The sequence below is a fragment of the Embiotoca jacksoni genome, unplaced genomic scaffold (assembly GCF_022577435.1).
Source record: "Embiotoca jacksoni isolate LCO1_2020_lvr unplaced genomic scaffold, fEmbJac1.0.p SCAF_37, whole genome shotgun sequence".
NCBI lineage: Eukaryota > Metazoa > Chordata > Actinopteri > Embiotocidae > Embiotoca > Embiotoca jacksoni.
Window position 1 is genome coordinate 2147866 of NW_027185389.1, and position 24166 is coordinate 2172031.

Here is a 24166-nt window from a genome sequence, read left to right on the forward strand (position 1 = left end):
CACACACACACACACACATACAGTTACAGGATTTTGACTGGATCGTCTTGGTATTGATGCTAAAAGCTGTTGTCAGTCAGTGTTAAAGTAAAACACCGGCTGACTGATGGACCCCCTCTCCTCTGAGTCATCCCTCTATTTTTGGCTTTTCCTTCTTGACTCCTGCAATCAACACTTGACATCTCAACAGCGTTTTCTTTTCTTTTCTTTCTTTTTTTTTTTTTTAACCCCAGATTGCTTCAAACTGCTCCCCGGGAGAGAAATATCTTCAACACTTCAACAATACAGGACATTTTCACTTTGACACGTTGGTGAACGTTCCCCGGTTGTTTAGTCGTGGCTACGCTAGAATATCATGGAGATGTTTGGCTTTTTTTTTTTTTTAAATTTTTTTTGCAAAATAGGACCTTTTGGCTTGCGCTAACAGGCCACAGAGGTGGAGCTCATTAAAAATAATGAGCTGCGAGGGTCGTGGCCGTGGACACATCGGCTGGCACGAACCACTGTCACAGATCCAGATGCTTCGACTGAATAGAGCGCCGTCATTTAGCCGGTTTATTAATCAGCTTCAGCACAAATGGAGCAGAAGAAGTCTGCACACGGTTTCCTCTGGTTTTGTTTAGTTCTTTTCCATTAACCTGACAGGGACAGACTCCGTGGTTTATACCTGTATTTACCCGAGGTGACACCTCGTCAACAAACACGAACAGAGAGCACGAATCTGTCGAGTCAGCGCGCCACCCGAACTCACGCTCAGTCGTTATCTGCAACTAGTTAGCATCTTATTAACTTAATCACATCGCAGTTTACGGGACTGTTATAACACACGTTTAGTTAATGGAGCCGGACATTTTCTATCTTAGGTTTTAATTTACAGTAAACTTTCCAGTGCGTATTGTAAAAACAACATTTTTCACGATTTTGACAGTTTACACATCGAGATAAAATGGAGCAATTCATTTATTTTATTCCCCCAATATACAAAATATGAGACAAAAACTCCGCTGCAGTGTTACGAAGGAAAACTCGACTAAAATGCCGTCGACGCAAAATCGACGAAAAGATTCTTGACTACAATCAAAAGACTAAAACAAAATCAACATCGGATGCAACGATTGCAGGTGACGATCAATGAGGTTTATTGTCTCTGAGTGACAAAGTTCTTCAAGCCACAAAAGCCATCATGTAAATGTTGACACGGCTGATTAGCGCTGCTGATTGTCCTTCATGTGAATCGAGTATTCATTTAAGCACCTGTCAGTTTGAAAGCTGAGGCAGCGAGTACTTTTCTAGAAGCTTCACTTAAAGTCACTTTCACAACACAAGCCTTCGTGAATTCCTCCTTTCGCTCGATTTCTCTTTTTCTTCACTGGTATAAATCCTGAATCAAATATTGTTATTGATGAAAAAAAAATAAGTGAAATGATTTTGATCAGGACATGTATTTTATAGTCTTTTTACAAGTTTGAATTAGGCGTATTTTTTTGGAGACGTTTCTTCTCATGGCTTCACGGGTTATGAAAAAGTTAGATTTTTACATGTTTAAGTGAATTCAAAACACGTTTAGTGCACGACGCTGGCTTCTTGGGAGTTTGTTAGCAAAACGACTTCACTATCGGAGAGGTGCTTCTGTCTTCTTTGAATGCTAACGTGTGGTAATTATCAGTCACAACGACTCTCGCTGCTAGTTTACTAGTTCAACTGTACTTTTGCTTTTCATGTCCGCACAAAAAGCCAGTTTCTCAAATTCGCCTGAGTAGCTGGAAACGACCATTTGTTACCCGCTTCATTTTTTACAGTGCAAGTCAAATAAAAAAGCTGGGCTTTCTTTAACTTAACTAAACAGAAAAGTAGACGTGTAGAAATATATGATCGGATAATAAAACGTGAAAATTTAGCAAGAACATTTCCAGCTACACAGATGTTAGATGAGATGGTTTTTTTTTTGGTTTTTTTTTATTGTTCAGCAGACAAACATTTTTTTTCCCCCCTCCACACGGTTTCATGTATTTTAAGAGTTGTTTTTTCAGAAGAAAAGAGGTTTCATATTACAGCATGAAAAAGCTGCTTGCATTGGGTTTCCTATTGAGGACAGTAAACAGACACCTGACGAAGAAGGTTTTTGATACGAGTCATTCGTAACATGTTGGACAGGCTGACCAGAGGGCAAAAAAACTAAACAAAGACAGATTAGGAAGCAGAAATGATCTTTTGTGTGTTTTTATTTTTTCCCCGGTGTCTATAAGTTTGAAACATTCTCCGGTTCTCTTCCACATCCTTGATTGGTCTTTTTCTTTTCCCCCTGAAAACGGCAGGAATTTCCGCAAACACCTCCGGATGGTGGGCAGCCGCAGGATGAAGGTCCAGAGTGAGTCCTGTTCAGTTGATCTGTCTGCGTGTGTGTGTGTGTGTGTGTGTGTGTGTGTGTGTGTGTGTGTGTGTGTGTGTGTGTGTGTGTGGTGATGTCGGTTTGTTTCCATGCATTCATGCTGTACATCTGAATCTTATTCACGCTTTATGCACGGAGCAGCAGTATTGTGCACGTCTGCAGGAATATTGTGTTATAATATGTTTTTTTTTTTTTTGATAATCAAATCGTTGTTCCTTAAATCGTCGTCTATGGCCATCTGATCAATGAAGACTGGTGTGTGTGTGTGTGTGTGTGTGTGTGTGTGTGTGTGTGTGTGTGTGTGTGTGTGTGTGTGTGTGTGTCCATCGCTGTGAGTCCTTATTATCATTGTTTATGCTCTTTTTGTTCTTTAATCCCTGTACTATTTTTCGTGCTTTCGTTTGTTTGATACATCTCACGACTCATCTTTGTACTCACGAGCTCGTCAAACAAAATATGGCAAACTGTTGATCCAAAAATGGCAAACTGAGGATACATTCTTTGGGTGTTTATTTTTTTTTTAAATTTGACTTATTTTCTTCAAACATTTAACGTCTTAATTAAACAAATAAGCTCCACTCAGATGTACGCTGTGACCACGCCCACCGGCGACGTCACAACGTACTGACCCGCCCCGGGGAACACTTGGAGATTTGATCAGATTTGAATTAATCTGGAATCAATAATTTGATCAAATATAATTTGAATCTAAAACTATTTCCTACCGCTGTGATTGTTATCTAACGGGGCACTTGAGTTACTTGAGTATGCGAAGCTCTGGCTCACCCAACACGGAGCTTTGATTGCTGGGGTTGATTACCTTTTCTTTTTTTTTTTTTTTTTTTGAAGGGTGTGTATGTGTGTGCGTGAATGACTCTCTTTCCACCCCCCCCTCCTCCTCCCCCTCCACCCCCCAAATAAACTCCATCAGCCTTCGCCGACCGCCGAGCCAAGAGCTTCAGCCGCTCGTGGAGTGACCCCACCCCCGTCAAGCCCGAGTCACTGCATGACTCCAGAGACAGTGAGTCCATGTTCACGTAAACAGACACACACACACACACATAAACAAACACACACACACACACACGGGAGGTATGCACGCCTGCACGCCGACAACAAACACACCGCCGCTGCAGATGCGGACCTGAAAACAAACACGCTTTTAAAACCCGCGGGCCGACAGAAGCCCTCCGACGCACTCTGTCGTTTTCTGGAGTGTCGCTTGTGCGTCTTTAAGATTTGTGCGTTTGCCGTTACGTACCGTGTGTGTGTGTGTGTGTGTGTGTGTGTGTGTGTGTGTGTGTGTGTGTGTGTGTGTGTGTGTGTGTGTGCCGGTTTTTTTCCCCTCTCAGCCCGTCGTCATCCATCCAAGCGGCCGTCCCTCATCTTTCAGCCTGTCGTCCATCTGCTTGTCGCTTTTTGTGTCGTATCGGTCCGTGTATCTGCCTCTGTTGTTTCTCTCTCTGTCTCTCCCCCCCTCCCTCTCTCCCCCGTCCCTCCCCTCCGTGTGTTGGTAAAAATCAAATAACAGGTGCAGCGTTTTTAGATTATTTTTTTTTTGAAACCCGAGCACCCTTTCACTCTGGTCTCGTTTTGTGTGCGCCATCCTTTCATCTCCGCCGTGCGAGCCAGGTGGCGACCTTCAGACCTCCTCGGGGACGCTGGACGAGGGGCCGGACGAGGACGCCGACTGGGAGGACGAGAGGGACGCGGAGAGGGCGGCGTGCGACGGGGAGGACTTCATCCCGCCAAAAATCATGGTGAGCCAATCGACTTTTCAAAAACGGACTTTTTAACCCGTCGCGGTTTCTCCTGCATGTTTTTTTTTTTTCCTCTTTTCCTCCACAGCTGATATCCTCCAAGGTACCGAAGGCCGAGTACGTCCCCAACATCATCCGCAGGGACGACCCGTCCATCATCCCCATTCTTTATGTGAGTAGCAGGCGCTGACAAAAGTTGTTCTTTAAGTTGTTTGATTTGTTCCTAACACCGACCACCGGGTTTTACCAACGGTTTAGTTTTCCTTTAAGTAACGTGGTTGAACCCGTGCAGAATGTTTTCATTCTCCTAGAAGTGGCTACGGGCCCAAAACGTGGAATAGACACACGTGGCCACTACAGCGGCGGGCGTGGCCATCTCACGTTTTGCTGCAGTGGACAAAAAAAAAAAAATGAAGATGCAATATTTTCTTTGCCGTGAGTTGGCAAGTTAGTTTGAAAAAAATCCACGTTCGAACAAATCGGAAACGAATCGAGTCTATTTAGCCGGATATGAAACGCAAGAAATCAAGCTGAGACACCGTGTGCCGAAACTTTCAAACTTCGGTATCAAACATTTTCACCGCAGACTAGAAAACCGATTTTTCACTCAGTGAATTTCAGAAAAAGTCCAGTTTCACAACGAAGTCTCAGGAAAGATGTGGATTCGTTTTCCGTCAAGTACGCGGAGTTCATTTTCGGTCGAGTGCCGGAGACCGACGTCAACCGTCCACTCGATACGATGTCGCTCCTCAGCAGCCCGGACTCATCACAGCCGGGCTTTGAGGTGCTGTTAAGTGGCGCCATGTTGTTTAATCTCCTCAGATGGAAACATGAAGGCAATCTTTTTGAAAAGAGGAGGAAACACTGGAAGGTTGGAGCGCAGCTTTCTTTCAAGCCCTGCCAAAAAAAAGTACAGACGCCGCTTCGTCTCCGAATCCTTTGTTGGGATAAAACTAGTTCATATTTATGAAGCCAACAATAAAAAAAACACAAATAAAACATCAGTGTTCTCGTTTTTTTTTCGTGGTGACAAAATTTGGTGCATACATTTTGGTCACCCTCAGGAGTCATTTCTAATAACTGCTGATTTCTTGGCTTCCCCCTCTAGCGCCACCATCAGGTCAAGCTTTTTTATTTTGTCCGATACTCCAGTTTATGACCAAATACCTGCAAAACATGAACCGCATTTTTCATCAGCCTCCGTGTGTTTAGAGCTGATTATCGAATGTTAGCATGCTAAAAAAAAAAAAAGAGCATGAATTTATAATGTTAGATTAGATTATACTCCCAACAGCTAAACATCAGATTAGAGTTAGTTTTACTGAAATTCTTTTGTACAGGTACAATACACCAAAATGGCATCAAACCAGAAGTATAAAATAAGAGAAAGTGCCGTATGAAATGAAAAATACAGTAAATACAGGCCTCATCAACAACACAATATCCACCTGTGAAAATGTTAATTAATCAATACGAGGCCAACCAAAGAGCAATTTTATTTTTTTCTCTGAAGAAATATACACCCTGCTTTGCAATATATATATATTATTTATCTTGTTAATTTACAGCTGCTTAGTTCTGTGGTTTGTTCACTCTGATTCAAGTGCTTGAAATAATAATTGTGTTTTCATATTTCCATTTAAAGGACCACGAACACGCCACGTTTGATGACATCCTCGGTGAGTGCGACGATACTTCTTCTTATCTTCTTTTATTAATTTTTTTTGTCTTAAGCGCCGAAGTGAAAATTGCTCTCCTGATGTGAATGTGGAAAAAGATGAGGCTGGAATAAGTTTCAGCTTGCTGGAGATGACTCATTGTTTTTCTACTTGTCTTGTCCTCTCCCGAGGGACGGCCAATTTATGTGTCTCACCATTATAGCTGAGTGGGAAAAGTGACACCTCTCCTTCTTTCTCCTTCTTTCTCCCTCTCCCGGCGTCTTGTCTCTAAACCCAGAGGAGATCGAGAAGAAGCTGACGGCCTACAGGAAAGGCTGTAAAATCTGGAACATGCTCATTTTCTGCCAGGTCAGCGACGGCGGAGACATACTGGAGAAATGTTTTGACGTTATCTGGTCACGTTTTCATGAGTTGCTGCTTTTTTAACGAGTCAAACTGGAGGAAAAAAAAAACAAATCAGCTGATAAAGTTTTTTTTTTTAGTTTTTTTTTTAGTGACATTGAAAGTGTTATATTATATAAGCTTAAATATAAAAACCTAGAAGTGCCAGCTGGTGCTTGTTTTCCTCCACTAACCTCTCAAGTGTCGTGTACGTACAGTTCATGTCGACGCATGTTTGTGTCACATTTGTGCAGATTTTATAGTTCACAGTGGGAAACGGATTGTGTACTCAGACTGACCTTTGACCTTTGCGAAGGTCAAATAAATGTGAAATAAAAATAGCAAAAAGTCTTTACAAAATAAAAGCAGACCTCTGAAAAAGACCGTTTATGAAATAAAAAGTTTTAATTTGAAATAAACCAATCATGATGAAAACAACGCTGATGAAATAATGAGGTCATTTCTTAAATGATGTCGCAAATGATTGTTTCTTTTATATATTTAACACAATTTATTCATTTTTGATTTATTTCACATCTCTTTATTTGTTTAATATTGGAACTCTGTAGAGTAGGAAAACAACGACCATAAACGTGGGTAAAGTCACAAAGCATAAATCCTTTTCTAAAATGGCGTGTCAGTGAAATTAATTGTGAAGTTAACTGGCGCTCTGAATGTTTTTCTCTCATCCCTCCTTACTAGTTGACAGTATCGTGCTGCTGCATGCTGCTCCTGCTGAATAATGTAACGCGCCTCCTGCTGCCTCCATGAAACATGATAAATATCAAATATAATTGTTTGTGCATGGAATCGAAAATCGGTCACGTTTATTTTTAAAATGGCGGCCGTGACAGACGAGGGGTTTTTTTTTATCGAATAAGCGCATTTCTATAAATCTGATATATTGGCTACGGATTTCACACATTTTTCTTCGGATATTTTTAAATTCCGCGTCGTACAGTTTATAATAAACTCATCGTAAACGCTAACGTCTTTTCCGCAGGGAGGTCCGGGACATCTGTACCTGCTGAAGAACAAAGTGGCCACGTTTGCTAAGGTGGAGAAGGAGGAGGACATGATCCAGTGAGTCTTGACTACATTTTTAAAGAATAATCTGTCGTATATTCGTTTAAAGGTCGGGCACATCAGACACCGCAGGAGTTCCCTGTAAATGGAGAACAAGCAGCAGATTGTTCACTCTTAATTTTGGAGGTTATAATGAGAGCGCCGCTGACGGTGATAAATAATGGAGTGTTTTTTTAGTCATTAGTCACACAGTCAGTATATTTTAAATGCAGAAGTATTTCTAGGTGAAAAAAAAAAAACTGCGGACAGATTCCAGACCAGAAAATTATACAATTAGATGTGAAGATATTTTTTGACACAGTTTATTCCCACTGAGCACATAGATAGACGTTCTTCCCACCGATAGCTGCAACCTGACAGCACCGCAGGCCTGTCAATCAAACAGACACGCCCCCAAAAAAACAGGTCTTCTTGAATCTTCTTTTCTAATGAATGAGGGATTATTTTCAGATGGATCTCCAGAAAACGAATAAGAAAGAGCGACTTTAGCTAAAAACACCGAAATACCTCGTGAAAATATTACATTTACTTTCTATTTAATGAGAAGTTGAATGGGAGTCTATGGAGCCTTATTACGAGCACAGTTTTGTCCTTAACCTTCCTTCTATCTCACGTTTCTTATTTCCTCTTCTGCTTCTTCTTTTTTTAACCCGTTTCTTCACCTTTATTTATCTAATTTACCCCCCCCCCCCACCCTCCATCCCCACCCTTCCCCTCCGCCCCCACCCCCACCCAGGTTCTGGCGGCGGCTCAGCCGGCTGATGAGCAAGCTGAACCCGGAGCCGAACCTCATCCACATCATGGGCTGCTACGTGCTGGGCAGCGCTAACGGAGAGAAGGTAAAAATACAATAAAAAAAAAAAAAAGTCCCGTCTCCTGTAGCCCCGTGTGGCCTCGAGAACAAATAAAGACTCCCACGCTCCACCAGCACGGTGATATAAAAAAAAAAAAAGAAGTTTATTTCATAGATGTCTGCGTGCAATATGCAGCACGCTTAGTCATAATCACTAAATATATTGCGCGCCCGTGCTCGCAGCCAGATGCCGTCTGTAGCGCCGCGCCGATAAATCATTCGGGACAATCTGTTGGCTTTGTGTCTCGGTGTCTTGCGAGAGTCTAGCGAGGGTGAGAGCGCACATGCTTGGTTAAAATAACGAGAGCGTGAGCAGTTTTTGAGGATGTGAAAGATAAAAATAATGCACAGGAAAGTGGATTTTTTTTTTTTCTTCTTCTTTCTTCTAAATCTTAGAGGTGAAGGTACAAATGTATGACTTCACCAGCATCTTCTGCTTCCTGGCAGCAGCTCTCATCCTGCTGTCAGGCCTCCACACAGTCGAGGCGGGGGGGGGGGGGGGGGGGGGGGGACAATGAAGAACACACACACACACACACACACACACACACACACACACACACACACACACTCAAAGTGTTTAGGAATGATGGAAAAATAGACTCTTTGACACTTACTCAATTAAGCTACACACACATGCATCCTCTCGCTCACCATGCAATTACAGGCTCACACTTTAACACACACACACACACACACACACACACACACACACACACACACACACACACACACTCACTCACTCTCCCTCCCTCCGGTACACCGACCCCTTCCACCCCCACAGAGACCGACACACACTCGCTATATGCAGACAAACCTGCGTACAGCATATGCACATAACAAACATGCCCACACACGCTGATATATTCATCCTGTTCCCATCCAGCCCGTCTTCACACACTGTACTACCGATTCCTGTGATTGCCGACCACAGCGTGAGTCATCCCTTCGTGCTTTTTGGTAGTAAAAAAAAAAAAAAGAAATAATAGAAACTTACGTCGAGCTCCTTCGAGCACTCTTCGCGTGGACGTCTAAATCTGAAATTGAAAAATAATCCGAGGATGTAGAGGCTAGGTGAAGGAGGGGAAAGGACATTTCATGCATATTGCATGCTTTGCGTACGTGTTGACCTCGATGCTTCAGAAGCGCAGCGCTGGAATTCAGCGTGAAGCCGAGATGAAGTTGCAGAGAAAAAAAAAGCCAAGAAGCTGAGCAAATGATGAGCTACGGAAAAGTGCCACATTTGTTTTTGTAATTGCCAAAAATAAACATGGTCGAGAAGACTTGGCAGCCTCTGCAATATATATGGTACAAGTACATTTCGTACAAAAAAAGTCTTCAGAGTTTATGGTGGTTTAGAAATGAAAGAAACTGCAATCAGATGAATTTGACGATACATAAAAACTGCAACTAAAAAATGGGGGGGGGAAACAAGGGTCCTTTTTTTTTTTTACATGTGGTTATGTGTTTTTTTCATCATAGATTTATTTAATAAAGGGCACAAAACAACGTAAAAACCCAGTATAAGCGAAAAGCCTTTCAATTTGAAACGAAGGCTTTTAATTTGAAATGGTTGTAGGAAGTTGAGGCATTCAGCCAAACAGCCCTTTTCTTCTAATGTATGAAATTCATAAGAAACACCAGCCAGTTGGATGGTATTATCTCACTGAAGTCATAGAATAGTACATTCTGTATTTATAGATATAGAATAGGATAACTTCCCTTCTGTTTGCGGTTTGCAGTATTTTCTATTGTTGCCTTTATTCTCATGCAGGTGTGCATCGACCCGTATCAGCAAATCATTACGTTCACAACATTAATTTATTTTATAAAGGGCACAAGACGAGGTAAAAGCCTTGTACACAGCTGGACTGTGTGAACAAAATGTGAAAGTCCTTTTAATTTGAAACGAGGGCTTTTATTTTGAAATGGATGGAGGAAGTCAACCGACGGTGACTTCAGCCCATTTTTCATGCATGAAGTTCACTTTGAACTTTCCTTCTGCTTGCTTTGTGGTATTTTTTTTTATTATGTAATGAAAGAAAAACCAGACACAAACAAAATATTTTTATTTGATAAATCAATTCCTCTCGTGGCTGCTTGTTATTTAAACTCTGAAACACAGCATGATGTGAACGCAATTTCTGAAAAAAGCAGCGGGGTTGGTTGAATGAATAAAGGTTCATGACTCGTGAACTGGCCAGCCATTCATCTCCAGCGTGCTGTTATTTGTTTTATGGTAATCACCGCCAGGTGGGAGAGTTAATTGGAAAATGATATATTCACGTTTCAAAAATGCTGCTCGCAGCACATTTACGGCGGCGTTTTGTTTGCTTGTTTGTGCGTCAGAGACGTTCCTTCTGTGGAATAAAAAAGAGTACGCCGTGATGCAGTCACTGTGACATTTGGCATCTCCTCCTCGGTGGCTCGGCACAAGTCGCACGAGGAGGGCCGACGAGCGGGGGAAGGGCTTATTCGCTGCATTTAACAATTTTCCCCCTGCTGCCCGTGAGCGCTCCTGCAGGCTCAGCTGGAGAGTCGCTATTAATAGATTGACTGACTGAGCCACCTTCAGGAAGATGCTCCACTTCACCCATCAGTCCTTATAACTGTTACCAGCCATCTTATTGAAGAGTACGAAAGGTCGGTGCCTCAGCTGACTTTCCAAAAATCTTACTTTTCCTCAAACGAGTTTCTCCTTCGCCGTGCGCGCCTGCGAGATGCATGTGATTCTCAGCGGGCAGGCAGAACTCGGATTAACACTTGTCATGATACCTGCATATCAAGTCTGGACAAGACAAAGGGAACGCTTTATTTTAATGACTCACTCGACACAATCAGCTTTTGTCTCGTCTCTAATTTAACTCTCTAAGTTATAGGAAACGGTAATAATCAAGGTTGTTTGTTTCAACTGTCAACGGTCATAGTTTTTTTTGGGGCTATTTGGTGGAATTCTGCTAGAAAACAAAATACTAGAAAATAGTATTTCTACTCTTTCAAACATTGTCATATAAAGACAATACAAAAGTTAAAAAAAAAACAACCTCCAGTTGATTTCCATGTTTGTCTTTTTCAAAACTTGTATTCAGCCTTACTGAACTAAAAAAACAACACATATTTGTAGAACCTTTCCAATCTGGTTTCAGAGACACACACGCAAACAATGTTCCAATCCCGAGTAATTTTGGAGAATATTTCCAGTCATAATCAAGCGCTCTTGTGTAGCAGGAGGCCGGGTACAAACATCGACCCATTTTGTTTTTGCCCATCAAGCCTCGCCGTGGATCCCATTTATCTTGCTGTCACCTTCTGATTTGGCAAGTCTTTGGAGGCCATATGGTGCTACTAACTTTGGGCTGTCACTGATGCAGGTGTGCTCCTGGGAAGATCACACATGGGACCAGAAAGAGGAAATACAGAAAAAAAAAACAAATAAAAAGATTTCATTTAAGTCTCCATTCCCAACAAAAGAAGGTTTAATTCGCTCAGATTCACAACTCTAGTAAAAACCTTTTACCTGCTTACGGCTTTTAGCCGTTCTCTGCGCTGACCCCAATCTGAAGAAGTTGTGATCTATCGATGTCCTGCCACTAGGAAAAGCCTCCGGGAATTGTTAAGGCTAAGCACCAGAGCAGGTTGCATTAGCAGGTTGTGACCTTTTCTGACTGACTCCCGTTGTTATCGATAGACCATTTCGCATGCCGACCTGTACCTAAATAACGTTGCGTTGGATGTACGAAACTAAAATGTATCTGTCAAGTTAAGGACATAGATTATAGCACTTTTAAAAATATATATATGTAAAAACAAAACAAAAAAGTTAGTTGCTTTGTCTTTTGAATAGCCAAAGAAAGACACTAAACTAATTAAAGTCATAAAATAACTGCTCTGTCAAACTGGCCATAATAATCATAATCATAATAATAATAATACATTTTTATTTTGTTTTGTACCGCGAAGCTTAACAACCCTTTCCTCTTTCAACTGTATAACCACGGAGATGAAACCTGCAAAGGCCATTTAGCTGCTGGGCTCCATGTGTGATAGGACACCAGCTGGCACTGGACCGGACCCCAGGGAGTGAGAGGAGGCACAGGGAGGACGAGGTGCAACGAAATGGGAGGAGGAGGAGGAGGAGGAGGGGGAGGAGGAGGAGGAGGCTGTGTAAAAGTGTGGACAGAGAGTATCATCGAGTGTGACAGATTCACACGTGTCCTGTGAAACCACGCAACAGATAACAGAAAAAGTAGGAGCAGCAGCAGATGTGTTCATCTTGGTTTGCTCCCGACGCAAAGCTTAAGTGCTCGACTCGGGAGCACGGACGTGTCCCGTGTCCCGTTTTGAGGAGCTGCCGTTTATTAAATCCTTTCCGATGAGTTTTCAGAAGCTCCTTCAGTCTCCCGAACAACCTCAGAGAAGGATCGCGGGACCGCTTCGACCTTCGTAGAGCACAAACTCCGAAGGCCGCCGAATCAGGGCTCGCAGGAGTTAGGGCAGTTCCTCTCCGAGTATTTATCAGAGAGAGATGCACGGGATCTCAAATGAACCTGCACGGCTTCAGCTTTCCAACGACGTCATCAACTTGTCTGTGCGATAAAGCGTTGAAGAGAATTTTCATCCAAAATAAACGGTAGACTTTCGGACGATACCGCTCGTTTTTTTGTTTTTTTTTAGCTGAATCCGATTTATAAATCACAGCTGACTTCAACATAGCGCCGACATTACATCCCACTACGTATGAAAAAAAAATTATAACAATACATTTGTGGGCATTCATGACATTTATTTTCCATAAACACTAAACATATATTGTTTAAAATTGCATTCATACAGTTTCCCCACAAACATGGTTCAGATATTTCCAGATTCCAGACGAGCTCCTTTACGCAACTATGAGACGGTATCTCTGCTGACCATATTTTATGTTGACATGCAGCTAAAAATACAACAATTTTGTAAGATCGAATAATATTTTTCCTTCATATAAAGGCCGATATAAAAAAAAATATCTTAAAGTAGTAGAGACTGTCCTGAAAAAACCAAGATGTAGCACGAATGGTTAGCCCCGACGACGACTGAGATATGAGCTGAAAAGTGAAGGCAGTGAAATCACCATGAAAACACAGAAAATGAATCGAAGGTGGCAAATCAAAGTTCATTTCTTAAAAAACGCGTTCTCAGATAAACGACGTGGTTCGGATGATCAATTATCTCCATGAGCTACACCACCAAGCGCTGGGTCGGCATTTCTATTTCTTTGCCGCCCCCGACTGACCCTCCCCGCTCTGCTGTGATTTCTGCCCGTCGTACAGACAGAAAAACATAACCGTGAGGGCCTTTTCACTTCTGTGTTCCACGTCAGTGGCACGTTGACCTTTTCACATCCAGTCCGCGCGAGCCGAGTGAAAGCGGTCTGCGGGGGCTCTCGGCAACGCGGCCGCGTCCCACCGCCGCTTCGGTTTGTTTTCACCGCGTCTCGGAACGAAGTGTTCTCTCGCTCTCTTAACTCTTTTTCTCTTTGTCTCTTTCTCTCCCCTGGTTTTTTTTTTTTTTTTTTTGGTTTGTTTTCCAGCTTATTCAGACTCTGAAGAGGCTCATGAGACCTTCCTCGGTCGAATTCAAGTCCCCGCTCGAGCTGTCGGCGCAGGGTGAGAGACGCTAACGTTCGCCAAACAATTCCACCTACGGAGCCGCGTCTTCCCCGCATCGCATGCACACGCACACGCACACGCACACGCACACACACACACACACACACACGCGCACACGCACACACACACACACACACGCGCATTGAAAAAAGTAAAAGATCCCACCTATGAACACGTACTGTATTTATATTGATTCGGCGCCATCGGCCTCGGCGGTGCTCCTGAATGTTAATTGCGAGCATTAATCAACGCCAGCGAGCCGCCCGGCGATGAAGAAGAGCTCATCGGGGAGCAGACGTACAGGTGTGAACACCACGCATCCCCCTCATCAGTCACACACCCCCTCCCCCCTCCCCCGCCGACATCTATTGACGCCGCGCTAATTATTTCCCTATTAGAACGTGATCATCGCCCCCGTCCCGTCCCCCCTCCACCCCCCCAACCCTCTATTGACCCACCACGCTCTGCTGCATTGTCTTTTTTTTCTTGCTGAGAAGAAAGATGAAGGATGAAGGATGAAGGATGCATCACTTTTATGTCAAGAGAAGAATAAGAAAAAAAAAAAAAAGGAAATACAGCAGGTCAACATGTCGACAAGCAGCAGCTGAGGTGTTGCACAACTACCTACACGCCCTCCGCCATTTTAGTTTATTTCAATTCACCCCCCAACCCCCTCACGCCCCGAGGTCATCGATCAAATGCTGACAATTCATTTTGCGTGAAGGTTGTTGTGCTAAAAAAAAAGAAAAAGAAATATCACTCCTACAATTTTATAAAACCCCTTTTTAAGGAAATAACGCGGTAATATATGCGAAACGTATTCACGATCAATCTTCCGTCCCTGAAGGTTTATTAGCTCGATCGGAGCATTTGAAGCACCCAGCTTCCCGGCAGTCCCCGGGCCTCCCGCAGCTTTTTGACCCGTTAATGTGCAAACACCTGAATACAGCAGGAGAGGGACTTTTTTTTTTCAACTTTATTTTACCAGGAAGTCCAATATTCCAAAAAAAATAATAATAATCTCTTTTATGATGGAGACCTGGCCAAGAATCACAAACATTAAAATACAGCCCACTCAACATTAATATTCAAAATCCACAAGAAAACAGAAAGACAGCGACCCCTTAAGAACAACAAGCAGAAATGTGTAATTTTTTTTCCACATTCACAAACGTCCGTTATCGTCAGCAAATTCGATGACACGTCATTTTTTTTCCCGTCAATGATCTTGACGGTTATTAAGATACTTCTTTTTCTTTTTTTTTTTTTCCAGGGAAAGAGATGATCGAGATGTACTTCGACTTCCGCCTGTTCCGCCTGTGGAAAAGCCGTCAGCACTCCAAGATGCTGGACTACGACGACCTCCTGTGACGTCACCCGTTGCTCCGTTGGCTTGTCGGCCGGTGATCTTGATTCTGAGCCCTACCTGAGCCCCTGGGGGGGGGCGTTTGGTTTGAAAGGAGGGAGGTGTTGGTGGTGTTGGTGGTGTTGGTGGTGGTGGGGGCTCCTGACCTTCCTCCTAGAACCGGCTCTGTGGCGGAGCCGGAGCGGCGGCGGCAGAAAGAAAGCAGAAGTCGGGGTTTTTTTGCGTTTTTTTTTTTTAAAGCCCCTTCTGGATGCGGCGGGGTTTTTTGCGGCCCCCCCTGTAGATTCAGCCGGCGGCGTACCTTCTTTTTCCCTCCCGCGCCCCTTTTTCTAACTTTCTGCCTCTCTCACCGAGAAAAGAGAAAGAAAGGGACAAGAAAAAAAAAAAAGGAGGCGAGGCGAGCGGCTCCATCGTGCTAGCCTAAATAGCCTAAAAGACGCTAACTAGAGTTAGATTCCTCGAGTTCGGAGTCGACGCGACGACGGAGAAACCGAAAAGGAACTCGGCCTTCAGCCGACCTGTCCGCTCTTCAGAAGATGGAGGCTTTTTGAGGACGGAAGTACTTTTGTTCTTCAGGTGTTGGAAGTTATTGACGAGGGAAGTAGAGCTCATGTAAATAAAACGAGAGCTTAGAGGATCGACTTCCAGCATATCGAATTAGTCCGATTAAAAAAAAAAACTAGAGTCGTCTATTTAACGCAGCTTTTTTTTTCTTTTTCTGGAACTTCAAAATAAATGTATGAGTATTTTGTACAGACTGTTGTATTAACTCAGGTTAAAGCCCTTGTTTTTTTCTACGAAGAACTGTACTCGTCGTACGACATACTGTAGATCAGAAGGCCTTCGAGCTCCACGCAGAGTCCTTTCAGCGTTGCGACCATCAGGGAACGCCGTATCTTTTACTCGCGTGCGAGGGGGCGGAGCTTTTTTCTGCATTTTTTTTCGTCGTCCTTTCGAGTCCGACGTACCCGCCCACGTTTCGTAACGTCAGCGGCGCTGCGTTCGAACCCGCCGAGCCGACTCCGGCCGTCCTTCCGGCGGATCCGCTTGGTTCGCCGGCGTCGAGCGTTTTTTTTTTCTCCCCCCGTGTTTTTGTATCGCATGTGTGCGTCCGAAGTTTACTCGCGTAGCCGCCCCGCGACTTTATAAGAAGTAGACGAAAATACGCGCTGTATGTTTTAGTTTATTTCAAAAGATTTACGCTTTTGGAGATTTTTAAGATTTAACTTGAATCGCTTAAAGTAGCAGCGGAAGAAGTCGAGGCGACATTTTCCGTTTGAGTCACTTTCGTTTCGCCTCGTCACTAAATTGTCTTTTCTGTGTTAATATACTCTTAAAAGCAGTAGTGAATATCATATGACGGTGTCTCAAAATACTGTCTTTGCCATGCACTTTTCTGGCATTAATATCCATTTTAAAATGTTTTGCTGTTGCTAAAATGACGTGTTTTTTTTTACCATGAACAAAATTGAATTTAAAGGCGCAGTCCGGCTATTCAGACTTGCACTTTTCTAAAGTTAGAGAATTTAAGAGAAATGTTAAGATTGGAAATCAAAGCAGCCAAGGACGAGACGTCCCGATTTGTAAACAATATCCTACATTTCCCATAATGCAACTTGACTGCGCCTTTAAAAAAAAAATAAAAAATAAAAAATAAAAAAAAGTATAATTAGACCCTCTTTACCTGACAAATGCTTTTGTCTTTCAAACACGTTTTGTGTTTTTTTAAAAAAAAAAAAGCTTAGTAACCCTGATGACAACGTTAGACCCAATGACATCATCGGCGCATATTTTCTTCATCTTTAGAAAGCTTTCAGCCACGGCACACATCACACAACTGTCTGTGCAGGTTGAGTCATACACCCGTGACAAATTTACTGCGCTTTTCTACCCGAGAAAAGGGTCAGTTGTTGTTAACTGATGGAGTGCTCTTTAAATTTTAATCAGGCGGGTGTCTTCGGCAGTTTTACACCACTGCATCAGGCTTCCGTGACCCGTTTCACAAGCTTCACGCTTGTATTTATTAAAAAAGTAATTCTATTTTTTTAAAGCCAGTGTTCAGATACTCATTAATGATAAATAACAAACTGCTGCGTGGAGTTACTTTAAACTAAAAGTAGGAGTTTTGTGCTGTTTTCATAAAATATTGTTGGTTTTTTTTAGCAGCTCTTAGCTCGCTGTTTTTTTTTTTTTTTACAGACAGTAGAATTCAGACGCCAACGCTGTTCACCCTTAATGCATCCGCGAGGACGTACGGGCGCCGGACGGAGAGCTTTTGTCCGAACTGGCACCCGAAATGTCTCCCGCCGAGGATGTAAGACATTACATATTAGTGAGCCTAGCGGCTGTCTTTAAAAGAACTGTTTTATAGTGTGACTGCTTTCACCCGAGGGGCGATAATCCCTGCGACCGCAGGAGGCGTGTCAACGAGGATTGGACTGTTTTATTTTGGACTGAAGCCCTTTAAAAGTTGATGAAGGACAATTTTGGGGATTTTTTTTTTCTCAGCCACATCGATGCCGTTTCATCTGGTTCCACTCACGAGAGTGGGCTGATGTTTTTATTCTCTCCTGTATTTGAATTATTTATGTACAGAAGTGCACAGCATTCACAAAAGAAAAAAAAAAAAAGCATCATCTCGTCGCGATAACTTCCTGTCTGATCATTACGATATCCGGATGTTAGGAAAGGTCAAGGATCAGTCATCGCTGTTACCTCAGTTAATACGCGTTAACATTTCTTCTTGGTTTGAGACAGTGGGGGATATTAATCTCACTTTAAGTGTTTTGGAAAATGTTTAATTAAAAATTGTGTGAACAAATGTAAACTTTGGATTTTAAGAGACAGGAAGTATGATGACATGGATTCGGTGAGTTACACCAGCTCGTTCTCGTACTGTCACGGGGCGTTTTTGTCCCATTCGTTGGGGTCTCGTTGCGTTCGAGCCAAACGCAAATCGAATTCTCGACGTGCGTTCCTGGCGCGAACACGCTCGAGGTAAATATTTCCGCCTTGCTCGGCTCGAATTCACATCTTTGCGTGGACTCTGTATGTATAATAATAATAATAATAATCCGTTCGTAATCATCTTTTCTCGTCGGGTCTTGTCGTTGTGACATCCAGATCTCATTATTATGAGGTTGTTATTCATGATAACGAGTTGAATAAGCCGCTGAGATGATGCTTTTCTGTAATGAATGCAATCCTCTTCAGGTATTTCTTTATTGCTCTGTTTTGTGTTTCTGTACTTTAACTTACACGCTGCTGTCAGCTTATTGTTATGCCACAAAGTAGCGCGAATCACCAGATCACTGTCAAAGTAATCGGAACAATGTTTGTATGACCACCGTATCGGCGAGAGATCTTATTCTGGTTTGGGTCACATTTTCCAAAAACCTGTGCTAGTTTTATTTAATCTGTACTGTAAAATTCTCAAATAGTGTCCGAGTCCATAAACGACCTCAACGAGAGAACCAGGTTTTTGTAGGTAAAAAAAAAAAATGTTTTTACTCCAAACATTTACCATGTTTTATTAGCATAATTGATCATGTTTCTTTTTCATATTTGATCATATTTAACAGCTACCTTTTAATTTTTCACCTTTTCAGTTCGTTCTCAACACGAACTCTAAACTTCCTCTAGTTTTACCCGTTGTCATGATAATTAGGACGTATTTTACGTTTATTTACGGAAGTTTTCACTTTTAACTTTTTGATTGAGGTTAAGTTACTAAAAGTCAAAACTTCCTGCACAGATGTTTCATCACAAAAGCCTCCCAGAATCTCAAAACAACACAGACCCTCCTCTCGTTTTACGGCTTTTCATTTGAAACGCGTACAGGAAGCGCTAACGTTTAACTGGCACGTTGATTTTTTTGTTTTTGCACTGATTGGAGTTGGTGCTATAGAAATTTCCATTCTGCTGATTTTTCATTGAATCTCAACCAAGTAAATTCTATCCCTCCTATATTTTTCCACACATTTGGCCACAACCTACCGCCGATATTCAAGAGTCTGACATTATTTGGATTTTACAGTATTCTACTTTATACGTGTACAATCTAGCTCACTCACAGTATTTACACTGACCTCAAAGTTAATGTAACGTCCATCGACGCGTAGAGCTTTTTAAGTTTCCTTTTTGGTCGTGCGTTATTATCCCGACCGCTTCGTGCGAGATCGATTGCCGTCTTCTGTGCTCGCTGATCTCTTCGGACCTTAATCAGCGTTGCGCACTCGTGACTTTGATTCAAGCTGTATTTCACCTACTTTTCCACATCTTTCTTCTGTAGCAATATACTGTCGGGATATTTCTGTATGGTTATTTCAACTTGTACGAAGGGACATTAGTTCAAGGTCCTTGGATTTGAATGACTGTTGATTTCCAGCGCTGCGGCTGATGGTCGCTGCTCGGCTCCTTTCTATTCTGCTGCTCTGTAGCGTAGCACTGATCCATGCCCGTACAAACACAACTCTGCTTTCTCCTCCGCCGTGCGTTCAAGTAAAAGGCCGAACCGCAGAGCTCTTTAATTGCACGCCTGCTCAACGCTTGTAGCTGCGTCTCAAGTCGGTGTATTTAATCCTGCTTTGCGGTGTCGGGTTTAATTGCGAGCGAAGTTACACTAAGAGCTGGCGCGAGCTTGATGGGTTTCTAATGAGTTTTCTGATCACAAAGAAAAACAAGAGACCTCCCCGACTGTTCCGGAGATCCATTATCTTGCCTGTCAAGCCCGGCAAATTCCCCCTTGCGGCGGTGATCAGATAAAGACACTTTACCTTTCATGCTGGAACACAAAGCACCACTAGTTACCCGGAGGACGACCTCGGGGCGTGTAAAACAACTCGCAAGCTGTGCAATTAGCAGTTGTGTTGTAGCTGCTTGAAAAACTGATGATTTTGGACATTTCTCTACAGTGTTTTAATAAAGCTTACGGTCCAGTAATCTCTGGTATTCATCGGCAGATAGGTCTTCAGATCGGCATTCTCTTAGAAAGATGCTTGAAATTCAGAAAGCCTGTTGTTGATCAGGTAGTATCATAGAGAGAAAAAAATAACTGTCTCCTTTGACCGGCTGGGTTGGAAGCCATGTTGGCCTCGAGAAACAAGTCCAGAAATAGAGGACCACTTCAGGAAAACATGCATTTTACACCTGCAGTTTGGTTTGTAACACAATCCCCTCTGGTACATTTTTGATCTCAGGTTTCTCTCCAAAAGGCAGATTTTATTTTTTCTATTTGTGCTTACAAGATCGTCCACTTCATTTGTAGAGACTTCAGTTCTTCAAACACAACAATCACTTCTGCAAATGACAACAACGAAGCTTGAAAACAGCCCGTCACATAGCAGCGTGACGAAAACTCACCAAGCTGTAAACCTCAGAGAGGCTCGGACTCGATGTGAAAACAGTCAAATGCCATGATTTTAAAAGACTAAAATTCACGTTCTTTGTTGTTTTGGTCCTCACCAACTCACGAGGAAAATATATATCTAGTGACCCGGAATTGGATGCTCCACATTTCGGTAAATGTTCAAGTTTGTCTCTCCGGATGGGTCGTGTACAGCCAGAAAACCAAACCAATGAGCTAAAAGAGGCTTAAAAGAATAAGCATTTCTGAAGATATGCGCATTGGAGAAAGCAGACTTCCCCTCAGTATGTTTAAAGGAGCCGTGCAGTGACAGCCTGCGCAATTTCTTTTTCTTTTTTTTTTTGGTGCGGGCAACTTTGAGATTCACGACAACCCTCAGGAATGATAAATCAACTCCGGTCTCAGATGTCTGCGATGAGGTCCTGTACTCGTATGAAGCGCCGATTCATTCCGGTCAGGCTGACCGAGCGACTTTTTTCGTGCCGGTTCACCGAAGCAGCCATTTCCATTTCCTGAGAACATAATAATTGTACAAATCACGAAATGAATCTCTGCCTAACCTATCCTGTTATTTTCCAAAATTGAAACCGCACGTCCCGTTGAGAAACAGAAGATGAGTTCAAATTATTAATAAGCGTTGTTGTGCCCTCCCCCGCTGCTTCTCGCCGGTCTTTGGGAAGATTGCCGCGGACTCAGTCGGGGAGCGTGATTGACTTTGATGAGGGTGATGGATTGACGCCGCTCTTGATTGCCCTGACACCTCCGGTCGGGCTGCGATTGTATTTTGGGAAAGCGGGCGGAAAATAATGTATTTGTGTAACGTCTGTTTCGCTTTACATCAACGTCTAGGTCATCTGACGGAGCGTTGCATTTCGGAGTAGCTCTAGTCAAAAGCAGTAGAGACTGTAGGAGCGATAGGTTTTCGAACTCAGATTAATCATCCATGTGTCTTGATATAGAAAAATCTTGTTTATTATAAAAAGTATAATAGCAATTAACATTACTGTATATCTGGTGGTTTTTATACTAGTAATATATATATATACATATATATATATATAAATGGAATAATTAGGTGAGTACTAATTATAGATTGAACTACCAAGTTGGCAACTTATTGTATCCGAACTAATAGCAGAGAAATGTTGTTGCATTGCACAATGTTGGTAATAACCTGTGAGAAAAATGATTGTTTTTCAAGCCTTTTTTTTTCCCAGTAAACAGTAGTTGGACACAGCTTGTTTCAGCGTCTGGTCATTGACTGAGCGGTTGGTGCATGAAGCCACTCTTATAATCATCCCTCTTGTTTAATGTTCACTTTATGTGCAGAGTGCATGAAATGAAATGTTTTAAATTCTCTTGATGTAATTGAAATGTATTTACAGTTTTTAAGTTGCTAAAAGATCCAATCATCTCTAATGTGTAGTCGATGTGACGTCAACTCAAAAGCCTCGATTTAATCCGCTACCGTTTGCCCTGTTAAAGATAACTGCATTTACGCCCTAATAAAAACTCTGCACTTCCTGCATTTGTTGCCAATTAAAAGCCTTCTATTGTCTTAGTGGACACAAGCTTTTAATTTCTTAACGAGGCTTTTATTGTGAAACACCTGCAGGAACATGTTGTGACTGAAATTGAGCCAAAACACTTTGCGTCATCAAGAACAACCGTTTAAAAAAAAAACAATTATTGCTTTTATTGACTTTATGCAATTAAAGTGACGTAAATATACATTATTGAGTAATAGAAAATAAACTTGCTGCCGTAGGAACAGTGGTTACTCAACCTCAGAAACACAAGTTCTTGTGCTTCAGCTCTACAACCCTCCACATCACGTATGCAGCCACATTAGCATGTCGGTCAGGTAACGGTAAATGTTCAGCATTATTTTTCGCTTTTAAATTTAGCAATTTCTTCAGGAAATTCATTCGTAAACCAGACCCTAATCGAGGACCCTAATCGAGATTAGCATTGATTTGACAAACTTGATGGACTTGAAAGATAATGTTTTTTTTTAAGACTCACCAACAGACAGAAAATGGTATTCGGCAGACTTTTTTTTTGCAGTGCATAAAAAAAAATCTGTAAATGTGTCCTGGTGTGCAGATACGCATTGTCGCACCACGGTGTGTAACAAAATATGATTATTAGCTCAGCAGATGGAGGTGACATATGTGCGAGAGGCCGCAGATGTACATCGTGAGCTCGAGCGTTCCCAGATACAATCAGTTATTAAAAATCACAGATCGTTAACGTGTTAAAAGCTACGGAACAAAATTCTCAAAACAAACTGTGACTGTAGAAGCCGATTAGGGATTGAAGTGAATGGGTGGAAGTGAACCTGCACAAGTCCGGGAGCGCTGACAGTAACCAGCATGTGATGAATAATAGAAGAAGGGATGTGGAGAGAAACCAGGTCACACCGGGACAAGAACGGTCGTTCGAGCTCCACGCTTCAGAGACCGAAGAGAAACCGAAGGTCGAACTGAAGGCCGTCGTACGCGCGAGGTCGGTTTCATCTCCCTGCGTTCACTCCGTAAACCGTCCGCAGGCACGCTGACGAACATTGAAAGAAAGGTCTGATTTTTATCGAGCATGAAGCCCAACTTTAATGTGGATTTATCTCTGTAGGTGTTTTAGCATCCACCTGTGTTTCCTCAATTTTCACCTTAAAAAACGAAAACAAACGCGAGAGATAAAAATTAAAAATCTCCAAATGTGAGAAAAGCATTTTACGCTCGACTGTGGCGGAGTTGGCATATCGATGAGAGCGAAACGTGACAAAGTGCAATGCATTTAAAACGCTCTTCACTGGAGAGACGGAGAAATTCATCGGCAGAGGAAAAAGTGTAACCTTTTATAAAAGTGCTACATGAAATAAACAGAAATGTCATATTTCCTCTTCGCTCTTTGAGGTTTTGTGTGTCTTCTGCAGAGGTTTGACGACACCGGATGGGAACATTTCTGCCACCAGCTGTTAATCTTGATGAACCAACTCCAAATTCTCACAGAAAGTAGGTGGACGCAAACTTTGACATTGACACGTGATAAAGTGGCAAAAAAACAAAGAGAACTGAAAAATACGGCGCACAAGGGAGGCGTCGGTTGGTTGTCGACTTAATGCTCTTCTTTTAGTTTGTGCTAGTTTGGAGCAGGAAGTGACCATATTTGGGCGAGCTGGGGGGGCGGAGGGATCTGACTCAATCTGATTGGAAACCTGACGATACTACATCCCGCCCACCGATAGCTGTAACCTGACTGCACCACAGGCCTGTCAATCAAACAGACACGCCCCCAAAAACAGGTCTTCTTGAATCTTCTTTTCTAATGAATGAGGGATTATTTTCAGATGGACCTCCAGAAAACTAATAAGAAGGAGTGACTTTAGCTAACAACACCGAGATAACTCGTGGAAAAGGGTTATTGACTTTGTATTTTATGAGAGAAGTTAAATGGGAGTCTATGGCTTTTTGGAGCCGACCTCTAGTGGCATTCGATGGTATTGCAGCTTATTTTTTTAGACCTGGAAGCTATGAACACTTTTATATATAGTGAACAAAGGTGGCCCCCAAACTGGGCTGCTCTGCATTAAATAACACTTTTATATACAGTCTATGTATTACCAACATTTATTTA

The 24166-nt window shown here is 42.5% G+C and overlaps 1 protein-coding gene across 1 annotated transcript in view; it reads left to right on the forward strand.

Moving 5' to 3' along the window:
* LOC138208353 (NMDA receptor synaptonuclear signaling and neuronal migration factor-like) overlaps positions 1-21766 on the forward strand; it is a 58771-nt gene extending 37005 nt beyond the window's left edge. The window contains exons 6-15 of the mRNA XM_069166185.1: positions 2316-2368; positions 3321-3410; positions 4022-4149; positions 4238-4321; positions 5795-5828; positions 6106-6176; positions 7213-7292; positions 8032-8134; positions 13721-13796; positions 15073-21766. Of these exons, the coding sequence (XP_069022286.1) occupies positions 2316-2368; positions 3321-3410; positions 4022-4149; positions 4238-4321; positions 5795-5828; positions 6106-6176; positions 7213-7292; positions 8032-8134; positions 13721-13796; positions 15073-15170 (817 nt within the window). The 3' untranslated portion in view covers positions 15171-21766. The remainder of the gene's footprint in view (positions 1-2315; positions 2369-3320; positions 3411-4021; positions 4150-4237; positions 4322-5794; positions 5829-6105; positions 6177-7212; positions 7293-8031; positions 8135-13720; positions 13797-15072) is intronic.
* Positions 21767-24166: the final 2400 nt, after the last annotated feature.